The 24,369-nt window shown below is 41.5% G+C and overlaps 1 protein-coding gene across 1 annotated transcript in view; it reads left to right on the forward strand.

Annotated features, from left to right (window-relative positions):
* Window positions 1-24,369, forward strand: part of LOC124596172 (UPF0430 protein CG31712-like) — a 96,843-nt gene that overhangs the window by 38,635 nt on the left and 33,839 nt on the right. The window contains 1 exon segment of the mRNA XM_047135209.1: window positions 16,983-17,208. Coding sequence (XP_046991165.1) covers window positions 16,983-17,208 — 226 coding nt within the window.

Here is a 24,369-nt window from a genome sequence, read left to right on the forward strand (position 1 = left end):
TTGTGGCAGTATACTGTTTCTTTCTACTCGTAGTCTCTGCTAATCCACTGGTACTTTTTAGGCATCAGCCAATCTCACATGTGGCTCTGTCCCTCCATGCTGCATCTGGCCAACCTCATTAAGGGTACAGGGTACTTATAAAGGATGGAAAAATCGAAATTTTTATGTCTTTATTAAAGTCTATAGTCTTTCCTGATTACATTGATATATACATTATAGGGTTTCGAATGAAAAATGACCTATATATACCAAATTTTAAAGTTACTGTCATTTATGCCGCCATGCCCCCTTTATTTCTGTTACAGAAACCAGTATTATTTCGAAAAGAACTGTGAGCTTTCTGTTTCCAGTTATTACACGTATGATACATTGTATCTATTGGTAACAGTGCAGGTTTCTAGTGTCTGTAAATGATTATCTTTGCTAGTATTTATTTTTGTTCACATGTTACTGAATGTTTTTTTGCCCAAGTGCTACATATATCTGTGGAAGTACATATCCTTTAGTGTGCAATAAATACGAACTATGCCATACATAAAGAAATTCAATTAAAGGAATTTCTGTGGTAACCAGTTCACAAACAAAGCAAGCCATACTGTTGAAAGTAACCTATGTATCGGTTCTTCAGGGAAAAAACTCCCACATGGCACACCTCCTGGTGATTCAAATTTTTGTGTTAACGCTTTGCCGGCAGCACTAATTTGGAGTACTTGGCATGTCGCCGGCCGTTCATGACATCATCAGGAGATAATAAATTGTAATGCTTTGCTTATCTCATTGTTAGTTCTCATAAGTTCTCAACCCTGTTTCCCCACTTTCATGAAAGTTCGAAGATATACATACGTAAATAAGTGCAAAATTTGTTTTTTTCATAAATTTGTTTATTTGCATTGTCTTTGCTACTTAGAATTTCTCTTTCATATGATATGCAGCAGAACAGTCTCAAAGATGTAACACATCTCCACAGGACTTGCACATTAAGTTTGTTGTTCTTTTTTCGTTTTTGGAACATACATGGCAGTTTCTTCATTTTTGTTTATTCATTTCGGAAATACATGGGTCTTGATGTTGCTTTATGTGATCAGAAAATCGGTCAGCCAGATCATGATGAGACGTGCATGATGTAGTGGCAACCTCCAAGTTTTGCTCCGTATCGTCTCTTTTGTCTGCCACGATGAAAGGGCACAGGTACTTATAAAAACAAAAGACTTGTTGACATGTGTAACTTATGCTACCTAAACAAATCACCAACAGAATGCAAAAGATACGGAAGTGCTGTCACCGGTCATTGCGTGATATCATGCTCACAACACCACTGTGGTGTAGCTGGCCACTGAGCAATACTATGCCCTGGCCACTGAGCAATACTATGCCCATGCACCACTGTGGTGTTGCCGGCCATTGACCGCTATTTTGCACACGACGCCACTGCGTTGTCGACGGACGGCAGAGTGTTAACAGTGAAACTGTTTGTGGTGGATTTGTTGTTGTTGATGTGGGCATCTTATCTTTTTTGATGAAGGAAGTGGCAAAATGTAAACAATGTGATGCTGTAGGCTGTCTGGAAATAACTGAACAACAAAGTAGCATGATGGGTTTGGTGTCAAAATTGGTTGTTCTATATAGATCCTGAAATAAATCTACCTCGAAAATGACTTTGAACATTGTGCATAATTCATATGATGTGAATTTGAAGTTAGTGTATGCAATGTGTGCAATAGGAAAAGGAAAAAAGGCTGCTCAAACATTTCGTGGTTTGATGGTCCTTCCTCCTCCTCCCAGCAGGAGCTGCCTTGACAGTTGTGTCTAAAGCATCTATGAAACTTGCAGTAGAAGAAACTAGTACTGCCACACCTGTCATGGTAACACTGAAGAACATATTGAACATAAGTGTTCTAAGAATTATGATGGTTGCGGTGGAGGTATGGAGTGTGATGGAGGTCTACAAATATTTCAGAAGTCAGTGCCTGTTTATAATGTTAGATATATGAAGTACCTAGGTGATGGGGACTCTAAAGCTTTCAGTAAAATTAATGAGTTCAATGTTTATGGTGATACCTTGGTAACAAAACTGGAGTGTTGTGGACATGTGCAAAAGAGGATGGGTGCTAGATTGAGGAAGCTACGAAGAGAAATGGAAGGAAAATTGCTATCTGATGAAAAATCTCTGTCTGGCTGGGGCAGATTGCCAGAAACTCAAACAGACCTTCTTCAGAGTTAAAATGGACTGGCTATTAGACGAACTGCACCTCTGAATGATGTTACAGCAATGAGAAAAGCTGTATGGGCCACCTACGTTCATAAGTTGTCCACAGATGACCACCCTGTTCATGGACTTTGCTCTAAAGCAGCAGATTTTTAGTGTGGTTACCAAGAAGCAAAGGAGAGTGGTGAAGTATACCGTCATAAGCATTTTCTTCCTGAGCCTGTTATGAATGAAATAAAACCAATTTTTAGAGACCTGAGTGACCCTGTTTTGCTTAGTAAATGTCTTCATGGGGACACTCAGAATACAAATGAAAGTTTCAACCATTGCATATGGGAAAGATTACCCAAGAATGTTTTTGTAGGACTAAATACATTAAACGTTGGTGTACTAGATGCAGTGATATGTTTCAGTGATGGAATGATAGGAAGGTTGGAAGCCCTGAGAAATTTAGGCATAAAATGTGGCTCTAATGTGGAAGATCAATTGCTTGTGTGTGACAGACAACGGGTGCATGAAGCTGGAAGATTCACTCATCAAGTTACCAAAGAAGCAAGAAATGCTAAAAGGAATGCCAAGAGGAAGCTTGAAGATGAAGAAATACTGCAGCATGAAGAGTATGGTACAGGAATATTCTGAGGCACAGTTTAATTCCTGCAAGTTGTATTTTTCAGAATTCAGGTACAAATATTTCCTAAAGTTTATAAAGCATTGCTCTGATTTTTTTCTGTAACTTGCAATAATCCATACTTACGTAGTAGACCTAAGCTTTATTGCATGAGCAACTAAATTATAGAAAAAATAACATTTTTATAAGTAAAAAAATTATAAAAATTGTAAGATGTGATATTTTTTTTATCCTTGTAATATACATAATAGGTGGAATTAAATAGTTCAAGTACCTCAGCCGTCATGTCATGCATATCTGGTAAAAATTTGGTCTCCTTTAAATGTACAACATTGGATTAAATGGTACCTCAATTTGAGGAAGCATTTTGGGAAAAAAATGCATCAATTTCTTTATAATTTTTTAATAACCCTAATCAGGTTCAAAAATATTCAAAATACTTCTAATTTGTTTAGAAAGTGTGCTGCATTACCTGATATCAACAAAAAATCTGTAAAACATGTAGCCTACATTATAAACAGTGCCTGAAAGAAATAGGTGTTGATTTTTACATAATATTGAGCTGGAAAAGTGTCCTGTATCCTTAAGGTCCTTCCCCTTCCTCTTCTCCTTCTTCTCTTGTAGGTAGGGATGTCCCTGGTCTTCACACTAAAAAACTCCATGTTTGGTAGCAAAAGTGTCAAGCCAGAAGCTAAACATCTATGTCCTTCTTGGTATGGCTAGCACCTACAATGTTTTTTGTCACTTCACTCCTCTGTAAGAGAGGAGACTTCTCCATAGGGAGTGGGGACTGCTGTTCCAACAATTTTACTCATTTTCCACCTCACTCTACAGTGTGCAAATCCGTTAATGTTGCTGTTCTCAGTAACAAGGATCATGCTTGGTGCATATGCTGAGACATGCTTGTTTGCAACTAACGCCTATTGTGGCAGCTTCCAATTGCGTCTACACAGTGTGTGGAGTTACCAGTTAATTCTCTGACTTGAAATTTGTACGCGGGAACAACTGCCCTGAGCGTCTGAAATTAACAAGCTCCTCCCATTACTGTTTATCTCGTGTAACCTAAATGCTGCCATCTACACTTGCCTTATGTCTCCTGTTTCCAGACTTGGAGTGCTCTAGCGGGCTTCCAACAGCCTCAAGCTTAACAATGGATAACTCGATAATTCATCAATACATGAACACACACACACACACACACACACACACACACACACACACACACACACACACACACACACACACCTGCTCTTCATTCAATTTTCACTCAGTTTGTTTTTCGCGTACTGTGCTCTTCAGCAATGGTACATCTGATGTTTTTATTAATCTTTGAATTTATCTTCATCTTCTAGCTAATGTAAGTGAAGCAAAATGCATTTGAGTTAAAATACAAGGCAGCAAATAGTAATAAGTTAAAACAACTACAGTCTTAGCTCAGGCACTGGCAATGTCCACTCTATTCAGCTATGCAGGTATTAGATCTTTCCAGTTGCACGAGGCACTGTGGAAAGGTGTGTCACCGTAGTTCAAAGTCAGTTTAGTGCTCCTCTCCTCTCTATATCCAGCTATAATCACTTCTGAAAGTGGGATCCAATGATCGTCCTTCAATTTTATTCATCTCTGCACTCTGAAAGTGACTTGTGCCTTGAAGTCGGGAATGGATTTTAAAAATCTGTGTGTGAAATTGAATCACTGACTGCTGGATTGAGAGCTGTGAAGCAGGTGTCGTGTAGAGGCAGACAGTTTGGCTCTCACCTTACAGGCTGCTGCTCCTGTCCTGATTGTCGGAAGTGCAGTGCCAGCCAGGTAAAATTTTGTTACTCCCCAGTTGTATAAATTTCAAGCAGAGATAGCCAATTACTTGTCTATAACTTCCGTTGAGGGCATATTGAATTTTTCTGGGACATGTTGATTAATACTATGATAGACAAGTATATTCCTCCTGGACAACCTCAGGGTTAGAGCAACGATTTCATTTTGCATGACACTTTGTACTGCTTAACTTCTGTAATATATTGTTTTACCATTGACTTTAAACTTAATGTTGGAACAAAGTTGTTGAGAAGTTAGGGCTTGTTCTGGAGTTGCTTGCTGGCAGTTGAGTATAGGATAATGCACCATTGTTCTGTCCATTAGACTAACTCTTCCTTTTGGCTTATCTGCTGTAAAGGTGAAAATCTCAGATCTTCAGTTTCAGCTGCTTTCCTATGTACTATCGATTCAAGGTTTCAGATGACTGAGGAAGTTCTTGTTCCACTTCCACAAATGTGCTCTCTTTGGCAACTATTGCTCCAGTGTCAGCTTAGATATGTACCTAGTAGCATCATTGAGCATGTGCTGGTCATTTCAGTAAAGGGTGAGCACTACGTAATCGTGAACTATATGTATTCTTTAATTTAATCACACATTTTTATGCCCATAAACTCAGTGTTGTACCTATTATTTTGGAGAAGATTTCTGATAACGCGTGGAAGCTTCACCAGCAATTTGTGGTGAGTGGTTAAATGCTATTCTAATCTCTTACTATCTCAGTATAATTTAGAATGATGATCTGAAATGTGGTTTCCTTCTCAAGATGGAAGTGATGGTGTGAGAAAAGAGTCAGCAATACACGTGTTGTTTTAATGATAGCCTGTCTTAAGATTTTGTTTGGATAGAAAAAACAGTGAAATTGGTTGATAGTTTTTAGAATATTCAGTTTCTCTGTATGCAATACATTATTTGATGTTATTAGTAACATATGTGCATCAGTTCATTCTGCTGAGAACTTTTAGTAGAAGGAGTTGGCCTCAAATCGTTTATGCTCCCCGTAAACTGAACTTTATTAGTAGTTAAGCTTTTTTTTTGGTTACTGGCAAGTTAGTGAAGATGTATATTCGTGAATAATGGATACCCTTCTGGATCGAAGTAAGTGACTTTAAATCTTTGTGAAGATTATTCTCATTTCTAGTATTTGTTCAATCAACTGCACTATTGGTTTTAAAAAGAGAGGTGTATTTTAATGACAAATTTTATTAAGGAATAAATTTATGGGATTAGTGGTCAGTATCCCTAGTTCCCGAAACAGGCCTCTGCAGGATGTTCTTGAGTTCACACCACAAATAATTCTTATTATATATTTTTAGACTCAGAAAACTTTAGATTGGGTTGATTAGTTACCCCAAAAAATAATCTCATGTGGCCTTATGGAATGAAAGTAAACATAGTATGCTAGCTTTTTATTTTTATATTGCGAGCTGACATCCCAAAGATGTTTGGGCTCAAATGCGGTTCCCCTTCATCGAAATGTGTTGGCTCAGACTTGTCTAGGGATTGAACCCCACGTCGCATTACATGCTCTACATTAGATACTTGTGACCCTCTGGTTAAATTGTCTGGCTGATGGCAAGTTTGCGAAAAACAAAGTTAAGATAACATATAATGACCGTAATAATAATATCGGGAACTAGATGACGTAGGACACACAGTTGCGATTTGGTTAGAGTAATGGTTATTCAGAAAGCAAACTAATAGTGAAAGTGGTCGTATTTAGAGTGATTGTTACACAAAAGCGCATATCCATTTGACACAGTTCAATCATTCACAGTCTCATCACAAAACACAAGTCCGATACTCCACCTCATCATTTACACACCGGGCGTGCGGCTGCTCACCACTCAGAGACTAAGTCCCACGATACCACACAACGTGAAATTTTCTAAGTCGTTTCACTTCCTAGTTGCCTAAAGACTGACTGTCCGCTTTCATGTCTCAATCCGAACTGTCCCTCTCTGGTTGGTGTCTAGACCAGAACTGTCCATTTAGGTGCCCCCAGCTGAACTGCCTTTCTCTGCCTGTCCTTGGCCGCATTTTCCCGCATGCCGAATATCCTCGCTCAACTGACTAGGGCAGTTCACTTTCCTGAAGCCATCCATCTAATTGGCTACAGCTTATTCTACATTATGTTACATTTTAACATATTTAAATAATCAAAGCTTGACCACTTTCACATCCTAAATAAAGTAACAATAATATCCATTACATAATAAAAGTTAAATTTGTTTTCATAAAACCAATACAATTTCCTCCTTAACTTTGAATGTCACGGCCGGTAGTCTTGCACCATTGTGCTTTCTAATAAATAAAGAACAAAAATAACTATTATGCAATAAACTTTACAACAAATATTCTATTACCTAATGATTCAATAAGGTGGTGTGCTATCATTGTTCACTGTGTTTTGTGTGGAGGAAATGATGATCTGATGCTTAACTAAAAATACAGATAATTTTAATGTACTATATCTTTTAAACAAATAGTTACAATAGTACTTACAGCATTTGTCATTTTAATGATGCGCTTCTATATGAAATGTTAATCGTTACGATCGGCCAAGGCTTTCAGATTTTAGCCTTCAGATCATTGTTACAAAACTTGTTAATTTAACATTAACAGTAAATCCTAAACTGTTATAGATATGAACAATATTCAAGTTTTGTTGGGATTACCATGAAAATTTATGAAAGATTGTAGATTAAATTTACTGTGGCTGAATTAAATAGTTTTCATAAATGTACTATGACGTAGGTTCTTGTCTGTCTCACTCGCACAGTACAGCGCTTAGGCCTCATTCAACACAATAGATGGTTTCCCCATCTTGCGGTGAATCTGTGCTCTTTGTAGCACACGGTCCTGGATGACAGTGTTCGTTTCACAATTCCTGAAGGCTGACTCTTTTGGCCGTATACTTAAATGAGAGCAAAATGCTTGTTAATTCACAGTATCACCTTATGCCTGACAACATTCACATTGCAAATAGGTATTTCCTTATGTGCTTCAGTTTTGTAGTATGCTCCTCCCAGTTGAATTTATTATCCAGCCGCAATCCCAAGATCTGAACACTGTCAACTTCTTTTAGCTGCTTGTTGCCATATTTGAGGTATATACTGGCAGGAAACCTCTTAAGTTCTAAACTGCAAACAATGTGTGCTTTTTTGTGATACAGAATTGGCTAGGAACCATTTATTAATATCCATGAAAATTTCATGAACCAATCATTCTAAGACTATACTTGATTTGCTATTTATTGCAATGTTTATATCATCTGCAAACAAAACAAAACTGGTGTTTGGTAATTTCACAGATGAAAGGTGGTTGATATACATAAGAAAAAGTAAAAGCTGTTGGATGGAACCTTGTGGAACACAACATGTAATTGGTTCCCAGTTGGATGACACCTGATAGCTTATATTGAGTCTCTTTCCTATTGACACCCATTGTATCCAGTCAGAGACAAAGGAGTTAAACAGTTTTGAAGCCTTTCTTGTTGCACTGTAATATTCTCCTCCTCCTCCTCCTCCTCCTCCTCGTCCTTCTTCTTCTTCTTGTTCTTCTCCTCCTGCCCTTGTCGTGCACCTACAGTGGGTTGGTGTGGTTAGTTATGGATTTGGCATGGTTAATTTAAGGGGTGGCCGGGTGTCCTCCTTGTTGCCATCCCATTACCTCCCCCACCCCTTCCCCCTGGGAGAGGTCATGTAAATACCAATTGGCTGCATGTAGTTTAATTTTTGTGAAAGTCTGCAAAAGTGTTCTAAATGTTTGCAAATTGTGTATCTGAGGTGGGACTTGGATACCAGCCCATTATTCACCTAGTCTGATGTGGGAAACTGTGTGGAAACCACATCCAGGCTGGCAGGTGCACCAGTTCTCACTGTTAATCCACAGAGCAGATTCTGTTCCAGAGCTGGTGGATTTCCCGTCCCGGAAGCAGTGCTTAAATGTGCACATCTATTTATTTAAAAGGATATTGTTTCATATGCAGTCAGTTGACTTTGACAGGTCACAAAATGTACCAGTAGCCAGTAATTAGTTGTTTGTACTTAATTCATTATTTTCTTGTTGTTGTGTGTATAGACAGACACCCTTCCCAGTACCAGAACACTTTAGAAATCTGAACTGTTTCTATTAACAAGAATGACAACATTGCTAAGTTTTCAAGTCCGTCTTGAAAGTTAATTAGTACAGCACGCACGCACGCGCGCGCGCACACACGCGCGCGCGCGCGCGCGCGCGCGCGCACACACACACACACACACACACACACACACACACACACACAACCTGCATGATATCATTGTCTTAACCAATTGTATTGTCCTGGCGCTTAACGTAAGCCAGCCGGTGAGTTCTTGTGGCTCACGAACTCAACAGCTCTGATGCCCATGTGCCACATTTCTGTCCTATTGAAGGAAGGAGAGAATATGGAGGCACTTATTATACTTCATATTGTGTGTTCATAAAACTTCATGTTTGGTGCTCCACATGAAGTAATGATAGTGGTGCTACTATTCATTGTTTACTTTATTCACTGGCACCAGAGTTTTGCTAGTTGAATTTCAGTTAACATAAAATCGGTTATTTTTGTAATGTGGTGAAGGAGCACTTATTTAAGAGATGTGTTGGTCAATTATTGTGCTATCAAAGAAGTTACTTGTATTTCAGTCAAAAAAGTAACTGTAAGACAGCAGTTTACGTGACGCTCGGTCACTAAATTAACTGAAAGTAGCTTACTAGAGAGAGATGCAGTAATTTGGCAGTGACAGTTAGAAAAGGTTACATTAAAAACAGAAAGAAAAATAATTTGTTTTTCAAATTATAGAAACATAGTTTTACAAATTCAGAAAATTTTCTGAACTGAATTGTAATACTATGAAGTCAGAATATCAAGTAGGCAAGTTATGTATGATATTGAAGTTACAATGTGCTTAATGATGCTATAACTTTGGAAGAATCACTTGGTGCATTAAAGAGAGCCAAAGAGAAGGCATTCAGAATAATGCAGATATTCATTGTGATGTACTAAATAGTCTTGGTGCCTCAAGAAATGTTTCTATAACTCATTTGTGCTTGAAGCAATTCGTCGTCTGATACTCAAATCCGTTTTAGGTCAGTTGCGTTGTGTACATACATGTCTGTTCATTATATTATTAGAATTGTCCCTATAAAAATACAAAGTCCCCTTAGCAGTCATTATACCGTGTGATCAATCATTCATGCAGCCGCTTTTGTGGCGTGCGGCTGGGCGATGTGGCTGCCTGTTGTGCAGGATGATAGGTGGTCTGCAGTAAGTACTGTACAGTTTTTTGAGTAAGCTATATGTAACATATGAGACAAACACTTGAAAGAACTGCAAATAATTGACATTTATTAAGCAATGATATGCTGGAACTGCTGCCCTTTGTTGTTCCAGCATTTCTGACACCTGCTTAGAAAATTGCTTATTACACTCTGCAGTTCCCTCTGCGAAATGGCAACAATTTCTTGATGAATGTTAGTTTTAAGTGCCTTTTATTGCAAGCCCATCCACACTCCACCCCCCGTGCCCTCTGCCCCACCCTTCTAGAGATAAAAATCACAAGAGGTTAAATCAAAAGAACAAGGAGGCCATTTGTGGCTCTATCATGAAATACGTCATGAATTTCCTGCAACGAGAAGAGGGCTGTATGTGCCATCACAGTCCTACTGAAAGGTCGCAAAAGCTTGTTATCTCTTTTAATCAGTCCAAAAAAGGCTGCAGAATGTTTTCCACATATCTCTTGCTGTTAATTGTTTCCTGGAAAAAATAGTGGGCCTCTTGCCTCTCACCACAATATTGCACTGCACTCCTATGTTTTGATCATGCAGGGGTGCCTTGTGTATTACATTAGGCTTTTCATAACTCCCGTACCGTAATGGTTGTTTTGTGAATCAACATATCCACTTAGGTGGAACTGTGATTTGTCTGAGAAAACAGTTAGGTGAGGGTCAGTTTCTCTGTCGAACCCTATTCAAAATCCATTCACAAAACCACAAACTTTTTACAGGATCTTCAAATTTAAGTTCTTGCACTGTTGTTACTTTATAGGGTGGTAACTTCAGTAAGTTTGTATCCATTTGAATAGAGCCATAGAAAACTCTCATTTTTTGAGGAAGACGTCAAACTGATTTTCTAGCATACCTTTCCAGAGCACACCCAGTGTTATCGAGAGTTTCTTCTGAAAGTACTGCGCACGGTTGTCTGTTTCCAGTAAAGAACACCTTCCGTTTCATGAAATTTATTGATCAATCATGAATTGTATTCCGATTAGGTTCTTGAACATCAGGAGATTCCTTTTGAGACAATACCCTTTACAGCATGTGCTGTTTCTGCACACTCTTATTGAATTGCACATGAATACTCCGTGGCAAATAGCGTACTTGTATTTCCCTTTAAACACTTTCACTCAGTACAGTGTATTCCGTTGTCTAACAAACGTGTGTTACCTCTGTAACAATTCTACACAATCAAAGACCTCACAGCAGAGGGGAAATTACTCCTTGCCAGCACTGCTGCCGGCTGGCTGCCAGTGGGACAGAAAAGTGCTCGCCAGACAGTTGTGTTAAGGACTGATCACTATGTACTATACAGTTACGTATTTGTATAAAACATCCACATTGTGAACCCAAGATGACATTCAGGACAATTTAGATAATCTGTTGTCTGCTTCAGGCGTACACCAGCACTGAGTCAACTCTTGGTTGAGTCCCTATTTGTTTTGCTTGGCAGGAGAGCCAACACAGTGTTACTAGAAGGAGGCCGAAAGGCACGCGTTTTAGCTCACGCAGGCTGGCGCGAGGTCTGGAACAGGACAAGGAAATTAGAATTTAGAAAAAAGGACGTAGCTGGTGGAATACTTTAATCCATTAATGGTGAACGTCGGTCTGGACGGTACATGATTCACAATATCAATAGTAACTGATAATGGCGCCTTGCTAGGTCGTAGCAAATGACGTAGCTGAAGGCTATGTTAAACTACCGTCTCGGCAAATGAGAGCGTATTTTGTCAGTGAACCATCGCTAGCAAAGTCGGTTGTACAACTGGGGCGAGTGCTAGGAAGTCTCTCCAAACCTTCCTTGTGGCGGCGCTCGGTCTGCAATCACTGATAGGGGTCCGACGTATACTAACGGACCGCGGCCGATTTAAAGGCTACCACCTAGCAAGTGTGGTGTCTGGCGGTGACACCACATTCCTCCCCCGCAAATCGGCGGACGGTTGTGGCATAAGGCTTCCGCCCGCCGTGGGGAGGACCCCATGTTGACATATGCGACGAGGTGGGGAGCCTAACAACAGGTGAGGCTGTGCCACCCGCACCCTGCCATTCGGACCACAGGGAGCTAGGAAACGCCTGAAAACCTGCTCCAGGGTGCACGCCAACATGCGGTGTATGCGCCCGCAGAGACACAGGAGGGGCTGAAGGGTCAACCTCCATCGGGCCGGGGCACCCGACGGGCGAAGACGACATATGGTCCGGAGCGGGCAAGAGTTCCATGTCGGAGGACACCCGGTCACGGGAAGCGATCGGCAGCGCGTGACCCAGGGAGGCGCCCGGCGGCTGCAGTGAAGTGTCCACTGTGGGCGTCGCCGGCGGGAGAACAGGCGGCGGCGGTGGCGCGTCGTCATGGGGCAAAATGGAAGGCAGCGTCGGTAACACCTGGGGCTGAGGCGAGCCAGTAGATGGGTCCCCAGAGCGCTGATCGGACGGCACCGTCGCTGAAAGCAGACGGCAAGTGGCAGATCCCATGCGACGACAGAGGTGCAGCTGGGTGAGATGCCGGCGCACCTCACCAGAGGCCCCCAAAACCAGATACATAGCATGTCCGAGGCAGCAAAGAATGCGCCCTTCGAGCCAATGCCGTGAACCTCGGTAGTGACGATAGTAGACAACGTCACCTGGAGAAAAGCAGGTGTCTGCCGCTGCACAGGAACCTGATGCGGCGGATGTAGCAAAGAAATCAAGGTTCGATGATGACGACCGTGGAGCAACTTAGCCGGCGAGCGACCATCGCGCGGCTGAGAACGATACGAGGACAAAAAGAGCAATGACGCGTCCTCCTGAGAATGCGACTCTTTTAACTTCAACATCTGTGACTTGAAAGTCCTGACCAATCGTTCAGCGGCACCGTTTGACTGTGGCGAAAACGGCGCGGACGTCAGATGTTGAATACCATTGGCCTTGCAGAATGACTGAAATTCTGCGGACGTGAATTGTGGGCCATTGTCGGAAACAATAGTCTGTGGAAGACCTTCAATGCAAAAGACAGCAGATAACGCTTGGATGGTGGCAGATGACGTCGTGGAAGACATCCCGACAACAAAAGGACAATTACTGAATGAATCTACCACAACCAACCATCGAGCATTCCAGAATGGACCAGCAAAATCGATGTGTAAGCGTTGCCAAGGGTAAGTGGCTTTTGGCCATGCAAAGAATTTCCGCGGCGGTGCTGATTGTTGTTCGGCACACACCATGCAAGAAAAGCACATATTCGTAATCGCGGCATGGATTCTGAACCGAGTACAGTGCTGACGAGCAAGTTATTTCGTTCTCACTATACCCCAATGTCCTTGGTGGAGAAGCTTTAAGACAGAGGACTGTAACGAGCGTGGGACCACGACCCTGGACTGATCATTATCAGAAGGCAACAGCAAAACACCACGTCAAACAAAAAGTCTCTCCTTGTGAGCAAAAAATCGGCGAACCAACGGATCCCCGATCTGTGACTTTGACAAGGGCCATTGCGTAGCAACAAAACGCAGAATGGTAGCAAGGACAGGGTCGGCAGCTGTGGCTGTAGCTACACGACAAAAATCAATCGGAAACGATTCGACCACGTCATCGGTTTCCGAATCAATAAACATGCAAGCAAGTTCGGAGGAATCGAATGCTCTATCCTCGGCAACAGACAAACGGGACAACGCATCGGCGTTTCCGTGCTTAGCAGTGGACCGATAAAAGATATCGTATCGGTACTGCGAGAGGAAAATAGACCAGCGAATGAATTTCTGCGCCGTACGTGGAGGTACAGGCTTGTTCGGATGAAAAAGCGATGTCAAAGGTTTGTGGTCTGTGATGATGGTAAAGTGACGAAACTTAGTAACACCAAATACGAGAGCCAATGCTTCTTTCTCGATCTGTGACTAATTTCTTTGCGCAGACGAGAGCAATTTGGACTCAAAGGCAATAGGGCGATTGTGCGCTCCATCTTTGTGTGCAAGACCTGCGATAATGTTCTGAGATTGGCTAAATGTTCTTCTTCCGTCTTTCCGGAGATCACAATATCGTCCAGCTAGTTTGCTGCAGTAGGGACCGATGCACAAACAGTTTGTAGATATTGCTGGAACAATGCAGGGGCGGATGCACACCCGAATGGCAGTCGTTTGAATTGATACAACCCAAGATGCGTGTTAACCACCAATCGCGCGGGGGTTCTTCGTCCACTGGTATTTGCAAGTACGCATCTGCTAGGTCCAACGTCGAAAAATATTTACCCGGGCACAGTTTGTCAAAAAGATCTTCCAGGCGGGGTAAAGGAAAAGTTGCAATCACTAGTTGTGGATTCACTGTTGCCTTGAAGTCCACACACAGTCTCAATTTTCCCGAAGGTTTTGGCAAAATTACTAAGGGTGATGCCCAGAGAGAAGCCTGCACACGTTCAATTACACCTTGTGATTCCAAATCGTGTAATGTTTTTGCGACCTCATCACGCAATGCGTGGGGAACATTGCGCGCTCTGAAAAATTTCGGTTGCGCGTTTACTTTCAGTTCCAAATGTGCTTTATAGTTCTTAGCGCAACCAAGGCCTGGTGCAAAAATGTCTGCAAATTCTTCACATAGACGAGAAACGCTGTCTGAAGGCACAGTCTGGTTCACTGATAGGACCTGATTTACTATAGACAAATTAAACAACTGAAACAAATCGAAACCAAACAAGCTCACTGCAGAAGAAGAACGAAGGACGTAAAATGACACAAGTTTTGTTTGTCCTTTGTATGTTGCAAGAAGGCTGCACTGTCCTAACACAGGAATCTTTTGACCTGAATAGCTAGTTGGCTTAACATTTGCGGTACGCAACGGAGGTGTGCCCAGCAGTTTGTAAGTGTCTTGATTGATCAGTGAAACTGCAGCTCCGGTATCGAGCTGTAATGGTATCACTTTGCCGTTAATGTCCATGTCTACAAAAATTTTATTGTCCTGCTGACGACAAGAGCGACTGTCTGGTGCAACGTGAACTGACACTTGTACATAATCACTTGCGACTTGACGGGATTTCCGGCGATGTCGACGCACACTATTTGTGGGACGAACACAGTCACTGTTAGAGATAGTGGCACTGGGCGAAGTGGAATGAACTACATGAATTTCCATGGGCAAAGTTTCACGAGCCTGAGTATCCTTGGTTCGAATTCGGCGCGAAGCAAAGGGCCTGGAATGGTTGTGAGTGTCCGATCTGAGCTTTTTCTGGCAAACATTCTGAACATGTCCTTTTTTATTACAGAAAAAGCAAATAGCCTGGTGTGATGGGCAATTCTCACGCAAATGTCTAGTAGCACACCACGGGCATGATTTTAGCACTGCATTTGCTTGCCTGTGCGGTACACGTGGCTGAGAGCCTGGCGGCGGCGGCGCGGCCGGGCACGAGGGCTGTTTACTGCTCCGTGCAGCTCGCCCGGCGGGCCAGTTAACCTGACACATGGCTGGTGAAGTTTCAAATGATTCCTGAGCAAAGTCAAGTGTGTCCTGCCGATCCAATATGTCATCACTTGTTGAAGGGAGGGATTGACTAGTTTCAAAATCTGTTCCCTTATACGAACATCAGAAACGTTCTGTGCAATTGCATCACGTACCATAGTATCTGAATAAGGGAGTCCACATTGACACTCAAAAGCACAATCCCTAGTAAGGCCTTGCAAGGTTGCAACCCACTCCCGATTAGTCTGACCTGCCGTACGTTTTGTACGAAAGAAGGTATACCTTTTCGCAACTACATCGACAGATTTTTTGAAATGTGCATCTAATGCAGACAAAATTTCTTCGTAGGACAGAGTTGCTACATCGCGTAGGGAATTAATTTGACTATCACAAGGTACGTGGTCACCCTGACGGATGATAACAAAAAAGGCTGCCGCTCGTTACCTTGAATTCTGTAGGCGGCAAGATGGAATCCAAATTGGCGTGACCACTCCCTCCAGCTTTCTAGTGCAGCATCAAAAGGTCGAAAAGTCGGTGCAACAGCGTGTTGTGGCTGCGTTAGCGGTGGAGCGGCGGCTGCCGCATCGTTTTGCATTGCCCGTTGACCCTGGACGAGCTGTCCAAGGACATCCAGTAAGGCCTGCATCTGCTGATTCTGTAAGCGATAAAATTCGGACAGTACATCTGGAGATTGTGGCAAAGCCATTACACAAGTAAATCAGGGCAATATCGATAAGAATGCGGTTGAGCCTCGTCGCCAATGTTGTGGTTGGCAGGAGAGCCAACACCGTGTTACTAGAAGGAGGCTGAAAGGCACGCGTTTTAGCTCACGCAGGCTGGCATGAGGTCTGGAACAGGACAAGGAAATTAGAATTTACAAAAAAGGATGTAGCTGGTGGAATACTTAACTTTAATCCATTAATGGTGAATGTCGGTCTGGACGGTACATGATTCACAATATCAATAGTAACTGATAATGGTGCCTTGCTAGGTCGTAGCAAATGACGTAGCTGAAGGCTATGTTGAACTATCGTCTCGGCAAATGAGAGCATATTTTGTCAGTGAACCATCGCTAGCAAAGTCGGTTGTACAACTGGGTCGAGTGCTAGGAAGTCTCTCTAGACCTGCCTTGTGGCAGCGCTCGGTCTGCAATCGCTGATAGTGGCGACACGCGGGTCCGACGTATACTAACGGACCGCCGCCGATTTAAAGGCTACCACCTAGCAAGTGTGGTGTCTGGCGGTGACACCACACTATTTGTCCACATTATTCTCTCAACATCCGATCTAATGCTCCTTAAAACCTTCTGAGATATTTTCAGGCTGTTGGCCTTAAAACTCCTTTGTTCCCATAAAGCTGTGCTAAATAAGCTGAGTATCTGGCAGGCCAGTAGAACACAGAAACTTCTTGTGAATTCCAGCCATTATAGGACAGGTTGTTGGCCATCTAACAAGTGATGAACTTAGAAAATTGAATAAATTCAAATGCAAACCATTTCACTATGTAAGAAACTGTCAGTAAGGTGTGTGTGTGTGTGTGTGTGTGTGTGTGTGTGTGTGTGTGTGTCAGAACAAATATTTCATGTTATTTTTCAGAAATTCATAGATTTCTATTTTGTAGGAGACAAAGGGAGCTAGAACAAAAGATGGTGGAGGAAGAAACTGCAAAACGAATTGAAGAGCAAGTGAAGAAGAGGGTTGAGGAGGAATTGGAAAAACGAAAAGAGGAAATTGAGGCAGAAGTACTCAGGAGGGTTGAGGAAGCTAAGAAAATAATGGAAAAGCAAATGATGGAAGAAATGGAAAGACGGCGAGAACTACAGTTGGAAGAGGAAAGGAGGAGAGAGGTAAGGTGGAGAGCATGTGCCGGAGTGGGCCGTACTGGGTGGGAAAGAAAATTTTGTGGGAGGGCATAAGGACAGATTAATGGGAACATTTGAAAGAGCTGAGTGATGCACTTGTTTGCATATAATATCTCTGCAGTCCCATTAATCTGCTCAGAAGTACAGTTGAAAATATTTCTTTTATTTAAACTGCTTCACTGTTCCAGTTTGTGATTGAAGAAGTGGTACGATGACAAGATTTTTCTGCTCTTGTTTCTCAGTATAATATGGACAAAGTTCCAGTGCCACAGACATGCAATTAAAAAAAAAAGAAAGAGACTGAAAAAGTATTTACACTTTTTGTGTTTTTCTTTTTGTAGTTTGCTTATATTTGGATATTTGAACTTCACTGAATTAAATATGAAATGGATTAAAAACATATAGTGTGCTTTTATTTTGAGACAACAGGCCTCATTGTATTGTCAATTTCCATTACTTGTTAAAAGCTTCAGCGTAGCAGTAATTGATCAGTTGCATGTAGAAATAGTTTGTTTTTATATGAGAATTGTTTCTAATTTGGACAGAATTTAAGTTCTTATCCTTGTAAGTTCTCATCTTTTTTGTTTAACGTAAATGAACCATTATTTTTACCTCTGTAAAAAAATAGGTCCTCTGTATGATTTTATATCCGTTGAAAAAATCTTCTAACTTCCTTATCTTTAAACCCATTTGTAAACTATAGATTTCTTTCAATATTTTTCCCATAGTCTTGTCACTATACATGTAATTTACTGGGGAATCTAACAAACATTTTTCCGGGGGTCCAGAGACTGATTGTCAGTCCCTAAGTAAGGTTCATCATCTGTAAAAAGAAGACTGCATCATTAGTACTAAAGAATGAATTTGAGGCTGAGTTTACAGTTTGCAGAGGAAGAAGGCTTGGGCTGCGCCGCTACAAGGTATTATCTACCATTTTTTCATATTTATATGCCAATTCCTATATTTGTTTTACCAAGAGCATATGCAAGGTTGCCACTTGATACATATCTGATGAATTCATTCAGTATTTCTATTAGCTTGGTAAGTAACTAGACCAGTATGATGCACATGAAATTATCTTTGTTGATATTTTCTGCATCTGTTAATGAAGTTAGTGTGTGGAAAGTGGCAGCCAAAAAACATTTTTTGTGGTTTGTATAGTTATAACATCTTGTAAAATTAAACTAAATGTGTAATTAATTATGTTACATATAGTTCTTAATCATGGATTATATTTGTTTCACATTGTGCTCCTCATGGAATTGCTCCAACTTTTCAAAATTACAATAAAATTATTTACATTTTGAAACTCCATCATTCTGTTGAACATGTGTTCCATATCTGGATTGAATGAGGAGTTAGATTGTGCTTCTTGGTAAAATAATTGGAAATAAGTTCACAGCAGCTTAACATAAGTAATTAACATGCAGAGTGTAAAGTTATAAATTTTTATTTGCAGTAATTTGTATCAGTTTTCATATAAATCAGTTCTAATTCTGTAAGGAAAGAGCACATATTATCTTGTCTGCACATTTGCCAAGTCACAAAGAGGCATATAAACTTCCAAAACTGTTTTTAAATGCTTGTAGATGTGTGTGTTTGTGCGCATTAAGTATAGACCAATGAGGACTAAATTCCTTGGAAATTACATTTCCTGATTAATATGTTTTCTAATTGAACCATTGACAATAAGTGTTAAAAAACAACTCCAAACAAAACATGAATTATAAAAATGAACACAATAGGCAATTAGGAAAGCACATAGAATAAGCAAGAAATAAAGTAAAAAGAATCTCAAATTGTGGATTTAAAGAGTGAGTCAGAGGCAAATTCTTGCTGTATATTAGCAAATACCCATCTGAGTAGTTCTCAGAAATGGATGCTTTAGTAATGAGACCCAGATTCAGTGGGTGAAAAAGTTATTGTAGTGGAAAACATGTTTTAAAATGAGTCAGCACTCACCACTTACATTTGTCAGTAAGAAACTGACTGGCAACCAGGAAAATTAGTTGTTGTATGAATACATAAATAATATCAGTGCTTCTACAGTTGAGATTGTGCAAAGTAAAAGAAAATCTATGGGAGGATATAGATAGTGAAATGCCATTTGACACACACTAGTGTATGAACAATGAAATGAGAAGAATGCAAAATGTGTAGTTGTACCTGTTTCGTGCATGGACTGGAAATGAACAGCTCTTCATTTGAGTTTAAGAAATGGCACAGCATCAGAAAGATTTACTTTTGAATTAATGCAGTGCTACATAAAGGTAAATTCAGTTGAGAGAAATGGCCTTCAAGAGGTGAAGTTTTTAGTTCTGTTGGGGGGGTGGGGGGGGGGGGGGAACCACATACACACACAGTAAAAGTGATGACATTACCATGCCTTTCAGAGCTTTTAGTACTTATCCTACAGTGTGGAGAAGGTGAAAAAGGAAAGTTGTTCACTCAGACCTCAGGACGAGAGGAACCTGCTCGTAGCGAGAACGAGGGTAAACCAAAGGAGAAGACCACCATTCTCTCTACAGGTATGAGCGATCTGCCTTTCCTTTCTAGCCTTCCCCATTCTGTCCTCCGTCCCTCCCTGACGAAGGAACTAATAGTTCCAAAAGGTAGGATAATGTCATAATTTTTACGTGTAGTTTTTTTTTTCTGCAGTTCTAAATGTTTCATGTGGTCAGCTATCTGTCTTTTAGTAATTAAAAGCTATACATATTGTTTGTATGGCAATGCCCATGTGCCATTTAAAATCAAAACTGTCTCAGATTTGTTTCTGTATGCAAAATAATGTATAGCCAAGTTTGATGAAGAGAAATTTAAGTTTTGATGATACTAGTTTGCTGTCTCACTTTTTCCTTAGATATATCACCCAGACTGAGTTTCTTTCATTAATGCAAGGAAAGAAAGTATTTGTTATTAAAGATACAACATTTCTTACAATGTAAAGAAATACTTAGTGTGGAGGTCCTCCTCAAGGAGTTTATCTAAAGAACTTAAGTTAATTAAACAGTGGAAAATCCAGGATGGAATGTAACAATATTAGGAAAAGGGTAATAGCTACTCACCATATAGCAGAGATGCTGAATCGCAGATATGCACAGCCAAAAGACTGTCAAAAAGTGAGCTTTCAGCCAATAAGGCCCTTGTTCAAAATAGACCCCCCCCCCTCACACACACACACACACACACACACACACACGCACACACTCACTCTCTCTCTCTCTCTCTCTCTCTCTCTGTGTGTGTGTGTGTGTGTGTGTGTGTGTGTGTGTGTGTGTGTGTGTTTATTTTTGACAAAGGCTTTTTGTTGTGCATATCTGGAACTCAGCATCCTTGCTATACGATGAGTAGCAACTATCCTTTTCTGCAGTTCACCTATTGCAAAAATGTAACAGCCAAGTCCAAATACTTACAGGGTTAATGCTTGCAGCTGTTTCTTATCAAAGCATTATTTGTTTGGTGGGTTGGTGAAGGATAAGTGGTCTGAAATCTCAGAAAAACTAACTACAGGATGTCCACCAAAGGAGTCCCTGATTTCAAAATTAAATATCACAAAAACTAAGATAGATAAGTGCAACAAAAGATAAGTTTATTGTGAAAACTGTAAGTTTATTATACAGAAGCTTTGAAATAGTTCAAAAACTTGCTAACACGTTCTGCTGTATTCGGTGCAGCTCATACAGAATCAGCATGCATATTTGAACTTGTTCTCTGCAAGCAGTCTTTGCAATCATGTCTCAATCTTTTCGAAATTTTCACCCCTCATGGAAAGGATATGACACAAACGAATAATGTCATTTGCCATCACAACCTGTAGAATTTCAATGGAAATGGATACAGATGCCATACAGATCATTCATTAAAGCTCATCCAGCATGATGGGATGTCTTTCCATGTGCTGCACAAAAAGCTGTCACAAGGAGTCAGGTTGAGCAAGTACGGAGGCCAGTCCATCCCTACACCAGTTAATTTGCAAAAACCCAACCCAGTGACGTTATTCCTGAATTAATCATCAAACAAGCGAAACACCTGTTACACGCAATGTGGTCTGGCTATATCTTGCGTGAATCCTTCAGTGCTAACTGTGTGGCAACAAATTGTTCCAAAATTGCAACATAACATTCACTAGTGATCATTTCTCACGTGAAAAAAGGGCAAGAATGCCTCTGCTGTATACTGTAATCGGGCAGGAACTTCGGGAGAATACAGTGGTTTTGCGCTTCACACAAATGGAGATTTTGAGAACCCTAAAATCGCCAGTTTTGTTTGTTCACTACTCCATAGAGGTGAAAGCATGCTTTATCTGTGAACAAGATGCAGACAACATGAAACCCTTAATTATCAATCGTTGTGAGAATCCCTTTGTCTGACAGCTCATGCAGGTATGGTGTGGTGGTTTTGGAATTTGAATGGAAACATATAGGCGCTGTCTCAGTATTTTCTGCTGCAATTCATTGGGTAGATTTCCTTGGATTTTCCTGAATAATTCCAGTGCCAGAAAAACAAACATGTTCAGTGGAATACATCAAGCTCTTCTTTTGGTACGCTAATGTCCTTTCATGTTCCAAAGGTGGGGCAGAGCACTCTGAGTTGTGATGCCCTATTTATAGGCATACACATTGCAATGACAGTGCCATCTGTTTGTAGCTTTTCAAAATATTTCGAAACTTCTGTATAAAATTTTCACAGTTTTCACAGTAAACATAACATTTGCTGCACTCGTCTTTCAGTCTTTGGTTTGAGACATTCAAGTTTGAAATAAGGCAACTCCTTCACTGAACATCATGTACAAAGGACCCAACACACTAATATTTAAGGGGAAGCAGTAACGTCTACCTTCAGTTTACACCTGATATACCATTAAGCTGTAAGAAGACTGACTGATGAGTAAAAAGTTAAGATAAAATTCCAAACTAGGGAACAAACTCTTAAAGTGATGTGCCGTTCACATACATTTTGTATGTTGGTGTAGCCGAAGATGACTGCAGTTTTCTATCTGAAGGGGGAAGGTCTTGGATGCAGTTAATTGATTTGGTTCATATTTGGCAGGGCACTTGTGCAAAACTTAAAATGAAAGACTCTACATTATTTTGACTTAGTTCCCTCCCACCTCGCGTCTTTGGGAAAATCACCCCTAAAGTTCGTGACGCATATTCGACTAAAAAAATGACAGGGTCAATAGACAGTTGAAAATTGAGCATTATTTACCACCTTATGTGGCTCCACAAATGCGAACAATGACGACAAGGTAGGCAATTAAATTTCTCAAACAACTTGGATTGGTAAATAGTTAAACTTTTTAACCTGGTTCCTTTACAATGGCTCTTTCCCTCGCTCTGTCATGTGTCCTCACTTCCCTTCAAACAGTTTCAGTTATGGTATTTGTCATACAAATATTCGAAGCAAATATGCCTGCAGTGGCAAGGACATCTAATGAATGCAATCTTCGCACAACTACATCACTCCTGAAAATTCGGTGAAAAACAGACATTCTTTATTGGGAATTAATTTTAATACATACCACACATACACTGTGTGATCAAAAGTAACTGGACATCCCCAAAACATACATTTTTCATATTAGGTGCATTGTGCTGCCACCTACCGTCAGGTACTCCATATCAGCGACCTCAGTAGTCATTAGACATCGTGAGATAGCAGAATGGGGCACCCCACGGAACTCACGGGCTTCGGCATGGTCAAGTGATTGGGCATCACTTGAGCCATACACCTGTACGCCAGATTTACATGCCCCTAAAGATCCCTAGGTCCACTGTTTCCGATGTGATAGTGAAGTGGCAACATGAAGGGATATGTACAGCACAAAAGCGTACAGGCCAACCTCATCTGTTGACTGACCGAGACTGTAGACAGTTGAAGAGGGTTGTAATGTGTAATAGGCAGACATCTATCCTGACCATCACACAGGAATTCCAGACTGCATCAGGATCCACTGCAATGACTATGAACCCCCCAGGGGATCCACAACTCTTTTGTGGATACGTGTGTAGCGAGCACGGGACCCCGAGCTAATGTGGCCTTCCTTCCTTTCCGGGCTGCATACCTTCCCTTTCCGTATCCTTCCCCATCCCCCGTCTTCGCCCCCCCCCCCCCCTCACCTCTGGCTCTTTCCTTCCCCTTCTCCCCCCCTGGGGAGTATGGTTTGTGCCTACGTCCGGAGACGGACGCTTGTAAATGTACCGCACTCTTCGCCTTCCTTGCTTGTATGTCTTCATCTTTCTTCGTCCTTCTCTTTTCCTTACCTCTTCTCTTTTCCTTACCTCTTCTCTTTACCTCTTCTCTTTACCCTTTTCTCCGCTGCGGCGTTTGAGACCTCTCTTCTTTCCTTTCCCTGTCTCTTTCTTCCTCCCTGTGCGTGTCTGAAGGCCGACCCACGCACTTCCTTGCGTAGCCGGTGACGGGGTAACGCGTAATTCCCCGCCCCGGGTAGACAGGTAGGACACGTACGTACCCCCTGGTAACGGCCAGGCCCAGGGAGGGGTGATTACCCGAGCTGATACCTTCCGAAAGTGCCGATTGGTCCCTCCGTCCCTTTGTCGGGAGGTGTGACCTGAGGTGTGAACAATCACCTAAGGCGGGTGTGCCCTCGGTGAGGGCCCCCACAAGGGAGGAGCGCGCCATCGGAGACGCCGGTAATCATGGGGGATTCTTCCGCAATGGTTTCATGAACTTCCACTATGTCTGCTCACAAACGTAAGTTCACTGAGTCTCAGCCACAGACGGTTCTTCCATCGTTGCCACAGTTCCTTGTTGTTTCTCGGTCTGACGAAGGTCACGACTTTTCCACGGTCAACCCTTTCATTATTCAGAAAGGTGTCGACGCAATTGCGGGTCCTGTAAAGTCTTGTTCCAGATTACGGAATGGTACCCTGTTGTTAGAAACACACAGTGCCCTCCAGGCTCAAAAATTGCTGCGTACTTCTCTGCTCCACACCTTCCCTGTCCGGGTGGAACCGCACCGTACCTTAAATTCCTCGCGTGGAGTCGTTTATACACGCTCCCTCGATGGATTGTCTGACGAAGAAATTCAGCACTACCTGTCTGACCAGGGCGTCACCGCTGTTAATCGGGTTATGAAAAGGGTTGACTCGAACATCATTCCAACCCGCACTGTCTTCTTGACTT

The sequence above is a fragment of the Schistocerca americana genome, chromosome 2 (genome assembly GCF_021461395.2).
Source record: "Schistocerca americana isolate TAMUIC-IGC-003095 chromosome 2, iqSchAmer2.1, whole genome shotgun sequence".
Classification (NCBI taxonomy): Eukaryota; Metazoa; Arthropoda; class Insecta; order Orthoptera; family Acrididae; genus Schistocerca; species Schistocerca americana.